The sequence below is a fragment of the Drosophila simulans genome, chromosome X (genome assembly GCF_016746395.2).
Source record: "Drosophila simulans strain w501 chromosome X, Prin_Dsim_3.1, whole genome shotgun sequence".
NCBI lineage: Eukaryota > Metazoa > Arthropoda > Insecta > Diptera > Drosophilidae > Drosophila > Drosophila simulans.
Genome location: NC_052525.2, coordinates 4,733,227 through 4,750,758, shown reverse-complemented (window position 1 = coordinate 4,750,758; position 17,532 = coordinate 4,733,227). Strand labels below are relative to the sequence as shown.

General features: G+C 40.4%; 3 protein-coding genes across 16 annotated transcripts in view; 2 read left to right on the top strand and 1 right to left on the bottom strand.

The window, feature by feature from the left end:
• The window catches only part of LOC6739981 (neurobeachin), a 159,779-nt gene extending 156,700 nt beyond the window's left edge, over window positions 1-3,079 (bottom strand). For 6 of the 8 annotated variants that reach the window (XM_039296915.2, XM_039296924.2, XM_039296918.2 and 3 more), the window contains exon 1: window positions 2,590-3,079. The gene's annotated coding sequence lies outside the window, so the exon portion shown is untranslated. The remainder of the gene's footprint in view (window positions 1-2,589) is intronic. The other 2 variants (XM_039296912.2, XM_039296913.2) reach the window with 2 other exon arrangements.
• An 870-nt stretch (window positions 3,080-3,949) lies between these two features.
• On the top strand, window positions 3,950-12,916 carry LOC6725145. Of its 7 annotated transcripts, none has more exons than XM_039297762.2 (5): window positions 3,950-4,179; window positions 6,553-7,306; window positions 7,504-7,583; window positions 7,649-10,607; window positions 10,699-12,916. In XM_039297762.2, the coding sequence occupies exons 4-5, from the start codon at window positions 7,691-7,693 to the stop codon at window positions 11,586-11,588; spliced, it is 3,807 nt and encodes a 1,268-aa protein (XP_039153696.1). In that variant the 5' UTR covers window positions 3,950-4,179; window positions 6,553-7,306; window positions 7,504-7,583; window positions 7,649-7,690; the 3' UTR covers window positions 11,589-12,916. The 7 variants fall into 7 exon arrangements, with proteins under 7 accessions (XP_039153696.1, XP_039153697.1, XP_039153695.1 ...); XM_039297763.2 differs by lacking the exon at window positions 3,950-4,179 and adding an exon at window positions 4,207-4,331; XM_039297761.2 differs by lacking the exon at window positions 3,950-4,179 and adding an exon at window positions 4,500-5,776.
• Window positions 11,597-13,589, top strand: LOC123327370 (apolipoprotein A-IV-like). The gene has a single exon (XM_044923753.1). The coding sequence runs from the start codon at window positions 11,655-11,657 to the stop codon at window positions 11,820-11,822; it is 168 nt and encodes a 55-aa protein (XP_044779688.1). The 5' UTR covers window positions 11,597-11,654; the 3' UTR covers window positions 11,823-13,589.
• Window positions 13,590-17,532: the final 3,943 nt, after the last annotated feature.

The following is a 17,532-nucleotide window of genomic DNA, read 5'->3' as shown; positions in this document are numbered from 1 at the left end:
AGTGGGGGCGTTTGGCTACACGTGCTTGATGGAGCAAATTTTCGTTCCATTATTCATTCGCTTCTTGGCTGCTCACAGAGTAAAGTGGAAAATTGTCTGGGGAATTTATGTGCATTTATAATTTTCGTTTTATTTGTTACTGTTTTTTTTTTTCTTTTTTTTTTCAAAGTCGAACTGACTTGCATTAACTACCGGCACGATCCAGAATCAGATTTATGTAATACCACGTCGTAAGTTAGTGCTATTATATTATATTGGGGAAAATCTCGCTCGATCATCGATTTCATTAGCTCGACTATAATAGCTATATGCACATATGTATGTACATATGTACTACATATTGGAACCTATAGTTTTCGCGGCTCGTCACGCACTGGCGATAAGACTGGGGTTATTGCCCGCCGGGTTACTCCAAGTGCTGGAAAAGCCTGGGAAAAGCGGCGAGGCAGGCAAGTTCTAAACTGCTCGGCAAACACCATTGAGCGGGGATAGTTAAAGAAAAAAAAAAAAAGAAAAAAAAAAGTAAAGAAAATAGCATACGTACATACATACATACGCTGACACACCTGAAGAACAAGGTGTGCTTCTGATTCAGCTGGCGATGGATGGGCCATAAAAGCAACACAGCTGTGTGTTAAAAGAAAACTCTTCGAGTGGCGGAAGGGGGAGCGAGGGGGTATTAATGGAAAACTGTCCAACAAGGCGGGTACATTCAATTAGGCACCATTCTGTTTGCAATCCAATTCGAGAGATAGGTGGAAATCGGTGGACCGACTTAAGGGAATAACCCTCTAAAAGCATATGTATGCATTTTAAAATACCGGAAATGGCTGCCAATATTACGTAATACTTAAAGTAGGGGGGAGTGTTGGGAAAAATGGTAGGAAGTTGGGCGTTTTCAGGGGGCTTACAACAAATGCAGTCGCACATTCTTTCACTACGGGGACAAGCTCAGTTTTTACATTATGCATTTTATGCATTTAAGCATTTACTGGAGTGAAGAAATAATTCGTAACGAAACGACGTAAACAGCCAAAGAAGAAAAACCGGCGTGGCAAAAAACGGGGCAAAGCAACGTTGACTGGTTTTCTTGATATTAACTTTTGTTTTCTTTCAAAATCTTGCCGCTGGTTGGTAGTACGATTTTTTACTTTATTATTTTACTGCTGTTTAGCCAGAAACAGGTGATTTTATTTTGTATTTCTTAATTTTTTTTCGAATTTAATATGAAGTTCTGACTGCGGATTTTTGAATGCGGCCACTTTGCTAATTGCACGTCAACAGAAAAAAAAATTCCAATAGCGAGAGCGAGTCTCCATGCGTTTTATTTGCTTTGCTTTTTGGCTTTGAGCTGCTACCACTTTTTGTAGTTGTTTTTTTTTTTGTATGGGGAGAGCCAGCGGGTGAGGGAGAGAGAGAGAGCGCGATGGAGAGGGAGAGAGAAAAAAGTTGGTAATTTCGTTACGAAATAAAGATGCAATGCCAGTTGGAAATGAAAGTCACGCGTTCAATCGATCAAAAAGATCCATGGAACCGCCAACTGAACTTCCTGCCACTGCGTTGGAAAAAAAATGTGCCCTAAATTGTTTTAAGTGTACATTCATCAGAACGGTACTCTGATTGTAATATTCGAATTTTCATCAATCTGAAGTTTTTACGTTTAAATTGCTTTAGATATGTTTTAAGCCATATCCTTCAACGATTTGATGCATAAAATGTATGAATATTTTAGCAAACAGCATATTAAACTTTTAATTTCAATCAAATAAAATGTATTTGAAGAAAACGCGAAATATCTTTAAAAACATTCTCAAAAAACGTAGGGTCTTTGAATTTCGACCTAAACTACAACTAAAATCCCGTCGTTTTGCCCACGTTCTCTCTTTGTTGTTTTTGTTGTGTATTGTCGTTGTTTTTTTACCCAACTTTTTGTTGGTGGCCGAAAGAGAGACAAAATTTGGTTTTGGTGGTGGCTTTTTTTAGGTGGATGCGAGCGGAGGGGGAGTGGTGGAGGCGGATAGAGGTAACCCGTTTTTGGATTTTGTATTTGTATTTGTATTTGGCTTTGTTTTTATTGCAATTGCAGCAGGCGGCCATCTAATTATGAATTGCAGTCACGCCGAGACAAGTTTTTCCTTTTCCTTTGTTTTCCTGGCTTTCCACGCTCGCTCTCTCTCGCACTCTCTCTGTTCCTCCCGCTCTCCCACTCAACGCAACGCTATTCTCACCTTTTCAGTGGGAAAAATCAATGAAACGCGAAGGAAATTCTCTCTCGCTACGTTGCGGCTTTTTCTGCTTCTTGCCACTGCTGCGTATTTTTTTTATCATATTATTTTGCACCGCTTTGTTGGATTTTGTCATATTCCAATAAGCAAACACACAGCGACACCGAAATGCTAATTGGACCAACTAACTAAACAGTGGAGCCGAACGCAATTGAACGCAAAATCCCAGGAGGCGTAAATGTTGAGAACTTAGGACCAAAAATAAAGGCATATTCGAAAAATCACACAAAAACACACAACAACAACACAAAAAAATATGATCTTAACGTAACGTAATTGGGAGAGCGTAAAACTTGATATTTACGTTGTTTTCTTCGAGTGTTTACTGTTGTTGTTTATGTTTGGCCGTTGTTGCTGTTGCTTCTGTTACCATTATTGTTGTTGTCTTCGCACATACACAGGAAAAAAAAGTGGCAAAAAAACAAATGAGTAAAATAAGACGCGGCGGGAGGCAATAAAGAATTGATTCATAAATTCAAAAGCGCAACGTTCACGTAACAACAATATACAACCATTTCTCTTTTTATTTTATTTTATTTGAATTGAATTTTGGACGTCGTGTTGTCCGCAAAAATTATTATGATTTCACGTATTTCACCTCCGCATTTTATGGATTCTTATTTTCGTATAATTCACGATTCTGGTCAGCGTTGTGTGCCTTTTGATTCGGTTTTCTCGCTTCAGTCCTCTGTTTTTCGGCTTCTCAGCTTATCCGCTCCTCTTACTGTTCTTTCCGCCCGCGCTGCGAAAAACAGAGTGAATTGGAATTGAATTGAACGAATGAGCTCCGATAGCGATAGCTGCGATATGGATTAATCGATATGCCGCCATTTACAAAAAAAGTATTCTCGTGCAACTAAAAGTATTAAATGATCTATTTCCTACTGTTCAACTTCTTCGCTAGAAACATATATGTTGATGGGATAGAGCTAATACTTCTTATGAAGCATCTCCACATACGATAACTTTGAATGCCAATCGGTCGCAAACGGTTAAAGTTTAAACTACAATTCACATGTAAGGAAAAGTACTTATAAATTCGAGAATATTGATAAATGTGTTACCAAATTATTTATCCTTGGCACGTCTAAAATGTGAAAATTACAAGAGAAATCGTAATTTTTCTTAAAATCCAAAATAACCTACACCGATAACGATTTCGATTTCGGAGCGACAAATTTGCTCTCTCAGTGAGAACAGCTGATAGAAGGGAAATTTTGTGCTCCTATCGGTGGGCGCGTGTATTACAGTTTTTCAAACTTTTACAACTGTTCGAAAAGTGATGTGAATATGAAAAAATAAACAAAAGAACAAGAGAATTCGGGTTTGAATGAATTTTTGTCGATTCTAGATGAATATAAAGTGATATCGTCGCTTGACAAAACCAATAATTGTAAAATTCATATAACATCAGATACATGCGGTTTGTTTATACTTTTTTGCCAACTTTTATTTATTTAATTATTCAATTCGACTGATTCAGTTTATTGTAAAATCGGCTATAAAACGGCAGCATTTCGTGTGACTGTGTATAAAAAAACCGGTAAAAATTTGAAAACCCAGTTCCAGTGTGCCCAGTCATCAAGTAAGTATTTATTTATTGCTTAGGTATTTTCAGTTTTCAGTATTTCGCAATTGCCACCACCTTTCGATATATCGGCGTGCAAACATATTATCGATAGTGACTGTTGCCAGTATCGTTTTGGTTATTCCATCTCTAAGCATCAGGCTTTGGTCACATTACCAACCTTTCATAAAAAATAAAAAACAAAACAAAAAGGCGATAGAACGCAATTAAAGCAACTGTAAAAAACTTAACAAAATAAAACCACTGATAAACTAAACCAACTGCATTGCACACACCCCGCAAACAAACGAAAATGTGATGTTAAGTGTGAGTAAAAACCGATGGAAAAGCGAAAGGAGTGTGCGTGTCGAGCATGTTGCTTGTGTGTGTGTGCGTGCGCGTGAAGTGCGAATAATGTGTGAAGGAGAGAGGGCAAGAGAGCGGCGCCAGCTAAAAAATATAAACAATTAAATAAATATGTAAATTTATATATATGGATCTATGCATGGGAGTAGTTATCCAGTAGTTGCGAAAAGGGAAAAGGAAAAACAAAAGAACTAGTTCTCTTTTCTTCGAGTGTGCGTGTGTGGTTGTGTGGGGGAGAGGATTCCAGCTGCCTTTGTGTGTGAATTTCATTTAGTTTTTTTTTATCTGCTATTATTTTGTTGTGCGGATATTTTTTAACCCTTGTTAGCCCTTTATTTTGCTGATGTTTGCGTTAGTGTGTGCGTGTGTGTGTGTGTGCTTTCAACCCCCAAAAACTTCACCACCCGTCGCCGCCCGGCGAAAAATCACTGAGCAATAAAACCACCCACTACCCCCCAAAAGAAAAGAACAAAAAAAAAAAACGAAGCGAATTATTTCTCACTGAAAATTTCCTTCTTCCAAGGTGATGATGTTTTCTTCCTCCCCATCTTGCTCCTCATCTTTCCAGGAGCAGCGCTCGAAAAAAGGGAGACGCAAGATTGTGAAGGAGAGTGAGTGAGAGAGAGAGCGAGAGCGCAATTCAGAAACTGTCGAAATAAAACGGCTTCTCCACCTCTCACGCCTTTCGTCGCCCCCCGCTGCGGGCCCCACCGCACAGTGGGACGCGCAGACTAGGTGTTCTAACAAAATAAATTCGAATTTTCACGTTCCAGTAAACTCAGGCACTACATTGAAGTTTTAAATGTAATATTTTTAATGAGTTTGTTGCTTTATTATCACCCATTTTGCTCCACTGTGCAAGGTATGACGCGCTAGCGTCCCCTCTTTCGCTCTCGCGCATTTCGACCATTTTCCATCCTTCTCGCTCACGCCGCCTGCCTTTTGGCGTGTTTCTTTTGTGCCTATGTATTTCCGCTTGTTAGGTCAGCTCTCCCCCTGCTCACCCGCCCAATAACGTCCTCTTTTTGTGCTCCCTTTTTGGGCTCCAGGTTCTGGCAGTCCTTTTAGGAACAGTTGTGGCCGAGAGAATAGGAAATTCGTTAAAACGGCCGCCTTTTGAAAGTAGATGCTCGCTTTTATTATGATCTTAAAATTCCTGTACTAAGCCCCAAGTAAATTAATAATAATAATTAAATGTTGTTTTGCATCTCTTATTTAAAAATAATCTGTTTGAAAACAAATCAATAGTTGTTGAGTAATTTGTAACTGATGATACTATTTTATTGACCACTGCTGTATATTTTGGTTTTGTGTTGTGAGCGACAACGAAGTTGTGTGGGTGTTTAAAAAGGGTAAGAAAGGCAAAAAAATAGGCGAAACGGAGTAGGACAAGAACCAAAAAGGAAAACGAAATAAAAGTAACGTTGTTTTGTGTGCGGCCCAACCGAAAACCAATTAACTTTTTGAATATTGCGCAAAATTGCGCCCGTTCGTTTACCAACACTGATCGCCGAATGCAACCCTGCGCAACACTAACTCTCACACACACACGAACGTAGTAAGACCCAGGGAGGCAAAAATTCACACACAAGCAAATATTTTTTTGTTATTATTGAACAGTGAGGAAGAACAGCGCGAAAGGGAAAAACGAGCTTGCGGATGTGAAAAGTAAAGCGGGTGTGTGGAAAACGGCAACAACAAAAGGCGAACGGGGGAAAGCCAAAGGAAAACTACTCGCGGGGGAGCAAAAATCGGCTGGGAAACACGGACGGACGAAGAAGAGGAAGAATAGGAATCAGAGTAGGAGAGCAAGCAGCAGCAGCAGCAGAAGAAGAAGCAGCGCAGCCGCTAATTGTCTCGTCGTTCGTTGTTGTTGCTGCCTTGCAAAAAAAAAAAAAAAAAACGAAACCGAAAGAAATTGCAAAAAAAATAAAGCAAACAAATTCAATCAAACGAACTGAACGATTAGCAAGTTAATAAACGCAACATAAAACCAAAGGAACGAACAGCAGTGGCAAAAGAAAAAGGCAAAAGAAGAACAATCGAAAAGGTCAAAAAATGTGAGCAAGGGAGAGGAGAGACTTCCCCAAAAAAAAAAAAAACCGAAAGAAAAATGGAGCAAAAGTGAAAAACCTGTGAGTGTGTGTGTGTGAGCGGGAGAGAGAGAGTGGGGGGAAAAGCTAAAATTAATTTTTTGTTTTTATTTCCAAGGCGCGCACTGGTGTGTGTGTGTGTGAGTGTGGGTGGAAAATCGGATTTCGTAAAACGCATTTAATTGTTAACAGCAGCAAAAACGTGTATAATTTACCTGACTTTTCTACATCTCACTTACAGTTAGTAATCAAATTGCACAAAATGCGAGAGAGGAGAGCAGATCAATAATAATAATAATAACAAAAGGAAAGGAGCAAATGTAACTTCTGTGTGTGTGTGCGTGCGTGAGGCAAATAACAAAAAACAGCGCAGAAACATTTTTAACTAAAATGTGGAGACCAGGCAAGGAAACAACAAAAGCTAAAACAACAACGACAGCCAGGAGCAGCGCAGCCAGCAGCGACGTCGACGCCAGCGTCGCCGCATGGAAAGCACAGAAAACCGCATGACAAGGAAATGGAAAATTTTTGTGCAGCCCGAAAAACCAAATGTGAACATAAAGGAAAGGCCGACAGCGAGGCGTTGAGCAAACGAAAAACAAAACAAAATACAACAAAAATACAAGAACGTGTGTGTGTGTGTGCGTGTGTGTTTTCCAATCGAATAATCGAAGAATAATAGTAATAATAATACAAGTCAAGGAAGAAGCGGCATTCGAAAGAGAACAGAATAAGCGAAGGAAGAAGCAGATGTAATAACTAAAGCAGAAGAAGAAGCCCATCAGCAAATCTATGAGAAGAAGAAGAAGGCGAAGAGGAAGCGGCAACTTGAAAAATATACAACAATTATTAATTATGGCAGCTTCGACAAACAAAATTCTGTAGAAGAGGAAACAAAAGACGCCCGAAGGCAAGATTTTAAAATAGAAGGAGTTAGTAACATAAAAGAAAACTTTGGCAGCCAAAACCACAAAAAAACAAAACAAAAAGAAATTGTAAGTAACAACAAGAACTGCTTTCCAAACAAAAATTAGTTCGTTTCCATGAAATTGTCACTTAATCACCAAAGTTTTGAATAGTTATTACCCTCAAGTATTGAGTTTTATTTCATTTTAGTCATCAGAAACTCGAAGTGACTTAGAATGTTAGTTAGATTTTGTGGCAGAGTTCATAATATTGTTCTGTTTCCCAGGCTAACAATATATTCAACATAGCTGGAGGAGGTTGACGCCAAACGCAGGCGTCGCATCCCGAAAAGCTCAAGAGAAGAACGTAAGTTATTGACCAGCCATGGCCGAAAGTGAGTTTAATCCAACAAATGTTTGTACAATTTGCAGATACAAGTGAGGGAAGTATACACCAATTAGTATATCGCTGCCATGGCCAGCAGCGCGACGAACGTCGACGGCGGCAGCGGGACGTCGACGGCGCTGCCATCGCTCTTCCCCGCCGTTGGCGCCGCTGCCGGTGTCAAGGATATGGACGGATTAATGGCCATTAACGATAGCGCCCTATCGCAACAGATCGAATTTATACTGCAGGATGCTCCCATGGAGCAGGACGACGATCCTCACCAGCATTCGCATGTGCATCACCATCATCACTCGCAGCATCATCCTCACTCGCATTCGCATCAGCAGCAACAGCAGCAGCATCTTCAGCAACAGCAGCAGCAGCAACACCATCATCCGCATCATCATCTGAAGCTGGACAACAGCAGCAACAACCACCCACCGACCGCAGCAGCAGCCGCAGCTGCCGTAGCAGTAGCAGCAACAACTGCAGCAACAGCAGCCGCAGCAACCAACAACAGCGCTTCCTTCAGCAGCAACAGCAGCAGTAGCAATAGCAACAACAGCAATCACTTGGACAACCAGCAACAGTTGCTCATTCAGCAGCAACAGCAGCAACATCATCTGCTAAACGGACGCCGCATCATAATCCAGGCCACCGGTAACTCGTCCGTTCTGGCCGCCAGCGATATCAAGGAGGAGGACGAGGAGGAGGAAGATCCCGAGCTGAACGATGAGAATCTGCAGGATATCGAAGAAGAGGCTCAGGCAGCCGAGGCCGATGAGGAGCCCGAAACCACCGCGCATTTGTCCACGCAAGTTAAGCTGGAGCTGGAAGAGGATGAGGAAATGCCCGACGAGGAGGAGGAAGAGGATGAGGACGATGACGAGGAGCTGCAGCACGGCCAGCTGGAGTACCAAATTAGTGCGGCCACGCAAACAGGTGGAGCAGCGACGAGTAGTGCCGCTGGTGGCGCCGCAACAGCCGGCGGAGGATCACAGCAATTGGTACAACTGCCCGCCGGGAGTATTGTGAGCACAACCACCCACCGATTGTCGGTGCCCGTGACCGAGGCGGCTCTTGTGCAGCTGCAACGACGACCTGTCTACATAAGCAATGCTGTGGGCGGCCTAACGGCCGGCACAACCTATGTGAGAATGCCGGCGGCCGCTGTTATCAGCCGGAGTCCCATGACGGTGCTGAATGTGGTGCAACAGGCGTTGCCGGCCACTCAGCTGATATTGCAGACACAACAGCAACAGACGCCGGCAGCGGCAGCAGCTGAGCAGCAATTGGCCTTGGCCTTGGAGCAGCAGAGGCAGCAGCAGGAACAGCAGGCGCAGCAACAAAGGCAGCAGCAGCAGCAAGAACAGCAAAGGCAGCAGCAGCAGCAACAACAGCAGCAGCAGCAGGCGCAACAAGAACAGCAGAGGCAGCAGCAGCAGCAACAACAACAGCAGCAGCAACAGCAAACCCATCCAGTGAAACATTCAGCACCCGGCTCTTCCTCCACCAACAACAACAGCAACACAAACTCCACCAACAGCAACAATAACACGCCAGCGGCATCGGCGACTGTGACCACCAGTTACCAGTGCGTCGAGTGTGTGGAGAAGTTCGATTCCAAGGAGCTCTTCGACATCCATCGCAGCGGCCATGCCAATAACATGAAGTGCGCCATCTGCAACATGGTGCTGAAGTCCCTGAAGAACTACGAGAAGCACTGCCTGCGCTGCAAGCCGTACGAGTGCCAGATATGCGGTCGCGTCGTCCGTTTCCGGCCGAACTTCATCAAGCATATGCGAGTCCATACGGGCCAGCAGTCGGAGCGGCACAAGTACAAGTGCGAGGTGTGCCACAAGGAGTTCATGAGCTTCGAGTACTTCAAGGTGCACAAGAAGATCCACAACGAGAACGTGAACCTGACCTGCGAGATCTGCGGCAAGGTGTTCAGTGCCCTGGCATCGCTGCGCGGCCATTCCAAGCTGCATTCGGGGGTTAAGCTGCACAAATGCGACGTGTGCGGCAAGGGTTTCGGACAGCGCTACAACCTGAAGATTCACGCCAGAACGCACACGGGTGACTTCCCCTTCGAGTGCAAGATCTGCAAGAAGAAGCTGCACACACAGTCGTCGCTGCAGACGCACATGCAGGTCCATCTGCGGGATCAGCCGGGAGCAGCTGCTGCCGCCGCCTCTGCTGCCGGAGCAGCCTCCTCGAAGGCCAGCAATAGCAGCAATTCGAGCAACAGCAGCAACTCCAGCAGCAGCAATTCCAGCAGCAACGGCGTATCGGCAGCTGTGGCGGCAGCCGCAACGACTACAACAATTGTCAAGCTGGAGCCGCCGCACGAGATGGAGAGGCCAGGCACCAGCAGTAGCAATCAGCAGTTGCAGCAGTCGCAACACCACCAAATGGAACTAGACGATCAGTCGGGACTGAGCGGGGACGACGAGGATGGCAGCGGCGGCGGTATGAACTCCTCCTCGCATATTGTGAACGCAACCACCAATCGCTTGACCACCGGCGAGGACTCATCGGAGTCCTCGAATGCCTCGCTACACCTGAACCAGCACTCCTCCACCTCATCCTCGCCAGCCTCGCAGCACCAAGTGTCGTCGCACCAGCAGCATGTGCTGCAGCAGCAGCAACAGCAGTCGCAGCAGCAATATCTCGTTTCGGCACCAACACGAACGATCGTCATTAAGAACTACATGCAGCAGGGATCCCAGCAGCAGCAGCAGCAACATACCTCCGATCCAACGCCCGTGCTGCATGCACAGGTCATCCAGAGCGGTGCAGGCACCAGCAACGGCAGCGGCAACACCTCCTCCACCAATAGCAGCAGCAGCAGTAGTACCAACATTGTCACCACCAACGCCGGCGGCAATCTCAGCAATGGCTCGCAGTTGATACGAAAGACGCCGATCATTCATCATTCGACCGGGAGCAGCAATGGCAGCGGCGGCTCAGCGCTGACCAGTGTGGTGCAGCAAACAGGTGGTTAGTAGTTTTGGGTTTGAACCCTAAGTATATATTTCTTAAAATCTAGCTAGCAGATTGTATAAAACTAAAAATCCTGTCTCTCTTGCAGTTATTTCGCCAGCTCAATCGCCATCATCATCCTCGACCTCTTGCTCCTCATCCACGGTGCTGGTTTCCAAAGCCACCGGTGTGCCACTATCGATAGCTTCCTCGGCGGCGGCTGCACTCGGAGGCTCCACTATCATACGCAGCACAAGGAATCACCAACAACAGCAGCAGCAGCAACCAGCCCAACAACAACAACAGCAGCGGGTAACGCAGCGCAATAACCACCGAAATCACCACCGACGTCGCCATTTGGCGGACATGGATGACGATGAAGACGACGACGAGGATCAGCCACAGCAGCAGCAGCAGACGCATACGCAGCAAACGCAACAGCATCACCATCATCACAGTCATCATCACAACCATCACAATCATCATTTCGATGACGATGATGACGATGAGAAGTCGTCACCGTCCCTGGCCACAGCGGCCATTATCAAAGTGGAACCGAATCTGTATTCCTCGGGCTCTGGCGACAACTCCAACGATATGTTCATCAAGGAGGAGGTCATGTTTGAGGATTCGGCTGCCCTGCATTCGCCGCAATCGCCGCCAAGCTCGAAATTCCGTATCTCCAACTTTGATAGTGATCTAGTGGATCATCACGTTGATCTGAATCACTCGCTGCCGCCGTATGGTAATTTGTTTGAACCGCATTCCATACCGGATAGCATACCGGTGCAGCTGTATCCGGATGATGACGATGACTTCCGGCTGGATCATAGTTCGCTCGGTGGACTGCACAACACAACGTCGTCGTCGACCACCGATGGGGACTTCATCAAGAAGGAATGGGTATACGGCACGGGCGCTAGTTCCTATGCCATGAACGGCAAGTTTGATGACGACAGCGATGCCCTGTGCGATGCGGCCAATTTCATTTACAATTGAGTGCAGGCAGCAGCCGCTGCCGTTGTGGTGGATCATAATCGTCATGGTCATTGTCATTGGAAACGGATGAGGCATTCGCGTCATCAGGATGAGGAGGAGGAGGAGGAAGTGGAGCATCAACAGCAGCAGCAGCAGCAGGAGGAGGAGGAAAAGCGAAATGTGCAGGAGGAACTGGAACAGGATCAGCAACGCAATGTTCTGCGTCGCGTCCACGATGCAGCCATGTGGAGCTGAGGATTCGGTTAATCCAGATTCATAGCTGTACCACGTATATATATATATATAACATATGCCCCCCGCCCCACCCCATTATCACCGAATTCACACACCACAAAACACATCCAAGAGGGTGAATCGATTTGCGTAGGATGCAAAAATCAATTTATGAACAATTCTAACTAATTTCGCTGTGAAAACTTTAACGTTTTGGAGCTGCTCGTAACAGAAAAACGATTTATTCGTGCAAAACCCACAGGATATGTCTTGTATAATCAAAAAGGCATCAGGAAAATATCAACTTTATGGGGGTAAAACAAAATGGTAATGATGTAATAGGTTTTTGCAATGGGCTTTAAAAACATAGATTCTTAGGAAAATTAGTTTTGAGTGATTTATCAGCTGGTTTTTTAAATATCTGGTATTATTCCACAGAAAACTATGCATTTTTTTTTGTAAATCTCCAAATTAGAGTTCTAAGCTGACATTTTGGACCTTCCCAAAGGAAAGAAAGATTTGGGGGGTTTTTTTTTTTTATTAAGATAAAAAAATATTGTACAATTGATTTGAATTGTATCGAAAGTTTTCAAAGCCAAATTATTTAGAATTATTCATAGAAGACTCTTCCAGATTGTTCTTTTTAACTATTTTGCAACGCAAACAGGTCGAGCCGCCCTAATATTTATACATATATATTGCTAATATATACCAGAACACATACTTATCCTATATGTCCACCATATAGACAATTTGCTATCTCTGTTGCGCTCGTGATGATCTTATAACGTGATCTTAAGTCTAAATCAATGTGTAAAATGTAATGTTTGTTTTTAACTTGCTTTCGTTCAAACCTTTTCTCCCAGTGTGTAATTTGCCTCCGTTTCCGTTTGTTGTAGTTGTTTATCTTGTCTCTCGCTCTCTCACTCTGTGTGTCTCTGTCTCTGTTGCTCTCGTGCCCTCTCTGTCACTGTCGCCCCGTCTCACTCTGATCTGTTTATACGAAGTGTGTACAATTTTCGCCCCCACTTTTAGTGTAAAAAACGAAGAAAATCTCAAATGAACTTGTAACTTGATGTGAAACACGAATTGTTTATTATAAGTTTTAATTTTTACATATCATTTATTCTTATTGTGTACTCTAATCTCTTGTTTTAAATTTCCGCATGGCCCAGCAGCACATTGTATTTTCTATTGCGAACCCTAATTTTAGTTGTATAGTTTTGCATTTGATCTCTCGGCTTTAGTTTTTGCATTCAAAGCGAAAGAAAATTCAGTTCCTGTGTAATGGCAAAGATAACTTGAGAAATTGTATTATAATTTAATGGACTAGGCAATCGATGTGCTGCTGTCATGCGGAAAGAAATGCATATGTATGAACCATATCTTTCTGTCACTCGAGGATCCTTCAGTATTGGCTCCAAAAACCTAATCAAAACAAAAAAGAAGATACAAATAAGTGAAAACCGCTTTAATTATGCTTTTCGTTCTTTTCTTTTTTACTTTTGATTAACACTTTGTTTTTAATTACCTAAACCGCAGTATTTGTTTCATATAATTCGAGAATCCGTATCGATTTTTTGCGTAGTTAGTTTGTAATGTGTTAAGGTATTGATTTTTTTTTTTTTGATTTTTTTAAAAGTTCTTATGTGCAATCTCCCCCCATCACTGAAACTGAACTTTGACCTCTTTCTCACCTTCGCTCGAACACCTTGTGGTTACCTTAATTAGTTGCTAAGTACCCACGATGAACACACGAATACATTAAACCACCCACACGATACTTGATTATGATTTGCATTACTATATACTATAGATAATCTGTAGCTAAGTGTAAGCCTAATTTCAGTGTAGTCTCTAAGCTGAAAGAGCATGCTTTAGCTTTAGCTTTACCCTAACATACGAAACTGCATAAGCATACGAATATATAATATATATATATAGCCGCTGTACAATTACTTGATCTTTAGCATTAACACTTGAAATCTTTTAATTTGCATTTACATCAACAATTGTTTGTGTATTCTTTTCGTTGGTTTTTTTTTCGAAAATTTAAAATGGTCTAAAAGAAATATATATATATATATAGCCATAAAGTATATATATATATAGATATAGAGATATATATCTGGATGGGGAATCGGATACAATAAAGAAGGAGAAAAAGAATCCACATAACAAAAACTTCTATCAAAGCATTTAATGTTAACAACATAATGAATAAAATCTATATAAATTAATTAATTAAATTATAAATGTATAACAAACAAGTTAGCCAACAATTGTAAAACGTAGCTGAAAAAGTACACCTGTTTTTTTTTCTGTGTATAGCATGGAAGGAAAAGCATATTTAATCGATTTTTCGTTTATTGAGAACGTTTTCTTTTGCTTTTTTGTGCTTAATAATAATAATTGTTGTTGCTTGCCAATTTTGTTTGTTACTAAAAATATAATAATTATATAACAAGAGCCGTTAATCATAAAAAACACAAACACTCACACATAGGCACGTGGTAAAGCTCAAAGGAAAAACGCGCAAAGAAAAATGTTTTTGTTTTCCAAAAAAAAAAACAAAATATGAAGTTAATTACGGATTTGTCTTCCGCACGAGTTAGAAGTTCGATTTGAACGATGTACAAATTTCCAGTTTAGTGAATCGATAGCCAGTTGAAGATGTCGATAAATAGTCGATGAATTCGATAACCAGTTGATGATACCATTGGTCCGCCCCATTTCCACGCGCTTTTCGCGGAAACACTGAATTTTAGCAAGCAATTAAATGAAGTTGATATCTCGATTCGAACGGTGTTCAGATTTCCAGTTGAAAAAATCGATCACCAGTTTCCGAATTCGATACGACCCTCCTACCCTTCTCCCATTTGATTCGGGATAGCCCCGAATTTTGGGAAGCAATAAAAACGAGACAAACAGGTGGGAAATCCTCGCGGAATGCCTCTCGGAAAACTCATCGTTCACTGCCCCACACGCCTTTTCTCACGCCCCCTTTTCCATACACTGAGAGCAATCAAGTGAAATCAAGAAAACGTTATTCCAACAAATTTTCAGTTAAACCGAAAAAAAATCAAGAATAGATGCGAATTTTTGTACATTTGCAGAGAGAAAAAATAAGTATTGTAATATTTAATGAATCCAAAACCAAACTCCAAAATATACTATTTTATATACCAAACAACAAATGGATGAAAAAAAAACGATGATTAACAAAAACCCAACAACTTTGCACCACAACAACAACAACCAACTAAATTTTTAAAAATTTAATCTCAACGACTGCGCACACAACAACAAACAAATTTTTTGTATTATATTAAAAAAAAAGGGAAAAAGATAAAAAAAAACGTAACTTTAAATAAGATCGAAGAGAAAACGGGTGAAGCGAAAGATAGAAAGCAAAGTGAAATATTTTTTTAAGTGTAAACCAGGCCAGTCAAAGGCTTGGGCGCCAAATTTTCTGCAATAAAAAATCTTTAATATAAATAATATTGTAAACTTTATAGTGTACACACACGAAAACACCGTAAATTAGGATGGAAAATGGATGTATAACTGTGAAGCCAAGAAAAGTCCAATTAAGAACACATTCACACAATTTAAATGTGGTTTAGTTGTCGTTTTACTATTTTTTTTTTAACATAAAAGTACCTAAAAATCAAATAATTGAGAAGAGAAAATCAATAACTAATTTCTATGTGTCTCCCTTGTGTGTAACTTTGCAAAATCTAAATTCTTGAAAGCAAAAGAAAGAAAAAAAATAAGTAAATAACAACACATAATCATATTAACACCAGAAAAAGGAAACAAATTAAAATTATATTTAAAGAAATCGTAACTAAGCAAGATTATAATTATTTTTAAATGGAAATCAATTTGTTATGCACAAAATATATATATGCAGAAAAGCCAACTTTTTAAGTTACGAATTTGTTAAAGGATCTAAAGAGTAGAAGAAAACCCGACTTTTTAAAGCATTTTCGAGAAATATTGAGGGAAAACCGAACAATTTCAATCTGAACAACAACATAAAGCCCACGAAAGTATATATATTATATATAAATAAAGGTAAATAAATATATTTAAATAAATTATCTATAAACAGAAACGGTAAAGTAAATTAAACAAATCGTATTTATACACTATGAATGTCTAGTCGTATTTTCAGTATTATGTAAACCGCCCCTCCCCCTCTCCCGCCCCCACACCCCACAAAAGAAAAAAAAAACAGCGTAAAAATATGAAAACCTTAAAAAAAAGAACTAGAAAGCTAAGCTAAATGAATGTGAAGTGAAAAAACAAATTTTTGGAGATGCAAACTAAAAGCAAAAATAAAAAAGTATAAATCAGAAATTATGTGTGTAGCGTGTACAATAAAACAGAATTAACAAAATATGGTAAACAATTTTTAGAAGCATTTTTAACACATATGGGAAACCAAACTTAACGTTTACATAACGACGATGAAGTGCAAGCGCAAAATTAAACGAAATGTGTCTGTTTTTAGTGTTAGACTCGATGTAAGCGAAATCACAATAAAAAAGAACATAACAGAATATATATATACACACACACATATATATATATATATATATATATAAATATATATATAGTACATAAAGATCATTACGAATTACTAAATCAATGTGTGTAAACGAACGGATGAGAGATTTTAAGAGGGAAGTGTGTTTGAAGTTCGTTCATCATTATGTTCACTTTCTGTTTTCGATGCACTGACAAAAATTCCCTGGCCAATTGGAATTAATTATAGGTTTGGATAGAACCATTTAAATAAATAGTTAGTTGGCTTGTGGTTTTTAAGTCAGCGCATTGCGTCGCGTTTAGTGGAAAACGCGAGTTGTATGTATTTCAAGATATCTATATATTTTTTTATTACTCTTAGTTCTTGTGTATACAAAATGCAATGAAATGCAAAAAAAAAATGGAAAATGAATCAACAAGTATGCTTAAATGATTTAATCTTAGTGCATAATTTAATTAACCATTATAATTTCTCATTTATTTAGTACACATTTAATGGATCTTTATTTCATAATTTAACACCAACAAAAACGAAAATATATATATTTTGTCAGAGTACAATTTGTGTTTTGATTTAATCGTTTATTTCACCTTTATTCCCAGACGGGGTGGTTCATATCAGATATAAAATATACAACAATTTGTATAAATATCTATTCTGCGCATATAAATGTAAAGTGAGAAGAAAGTTGTGTGTGTGGCAAGAGCAGAAAGGAGGAAATTCAAAATTACAAATTGGCGCAATTTGCTCAACATATTAAAAAAAACGATACATTATACGAGAACATAACATAAATCACAATTCAAAAGCAGTTAGTTTCCCTGTTTTCCGTTTTCTTGAATTAATAGTGGAAATTTTAAAGAATTTAGTTTAACTAAACCAAATCGAAGTAGCCGAAGCAAAGCCATTTAAAAAACTACTCCAAGAAAATTAAATAAAGAACAAACAAAAACAACACACATATATTCAAATTCATGATAATAACAGAGAATAATTAAAAAAAAAACCGAAAAAGAAATGCATAAAACCGAAGAGAAACCAAAAACAATCTAGATTTTATTGTAATTCCGTGTCTGTGTGTGTATTTCAGTAATTAATGTAAAAAATATAAAAATTAAAACAAACAAAAAAACAACACAAAAATCTAACAATAAAATCGACAAGAGCAACTTGAAA

Bases quoted from the DNA above. Each gene is read 5' to 3' on its own strand.
- LOC123327370 (XM_044923753.1), top strand. From the start codon at position 11,655: ATGAGGCATTCGCGTCATCAGGATGAGGAGGAGGAGGAGGAAGTGGAG.
- LOC6725145 (XM_039297762.2), top strand. From the start codon at position 7,691: ATGGCCAGCAGCGCGACGAACGTCGACGGCGGCAGCGGGACGTCGACG. The intron at 10,608-10,698 runs GTTAGTAGTTTT...TCTCTCTTGCAG, and splicing joins TGTGGTGCAGCAAACAGGTG to TTATTTCGCCAGCTCAATCG.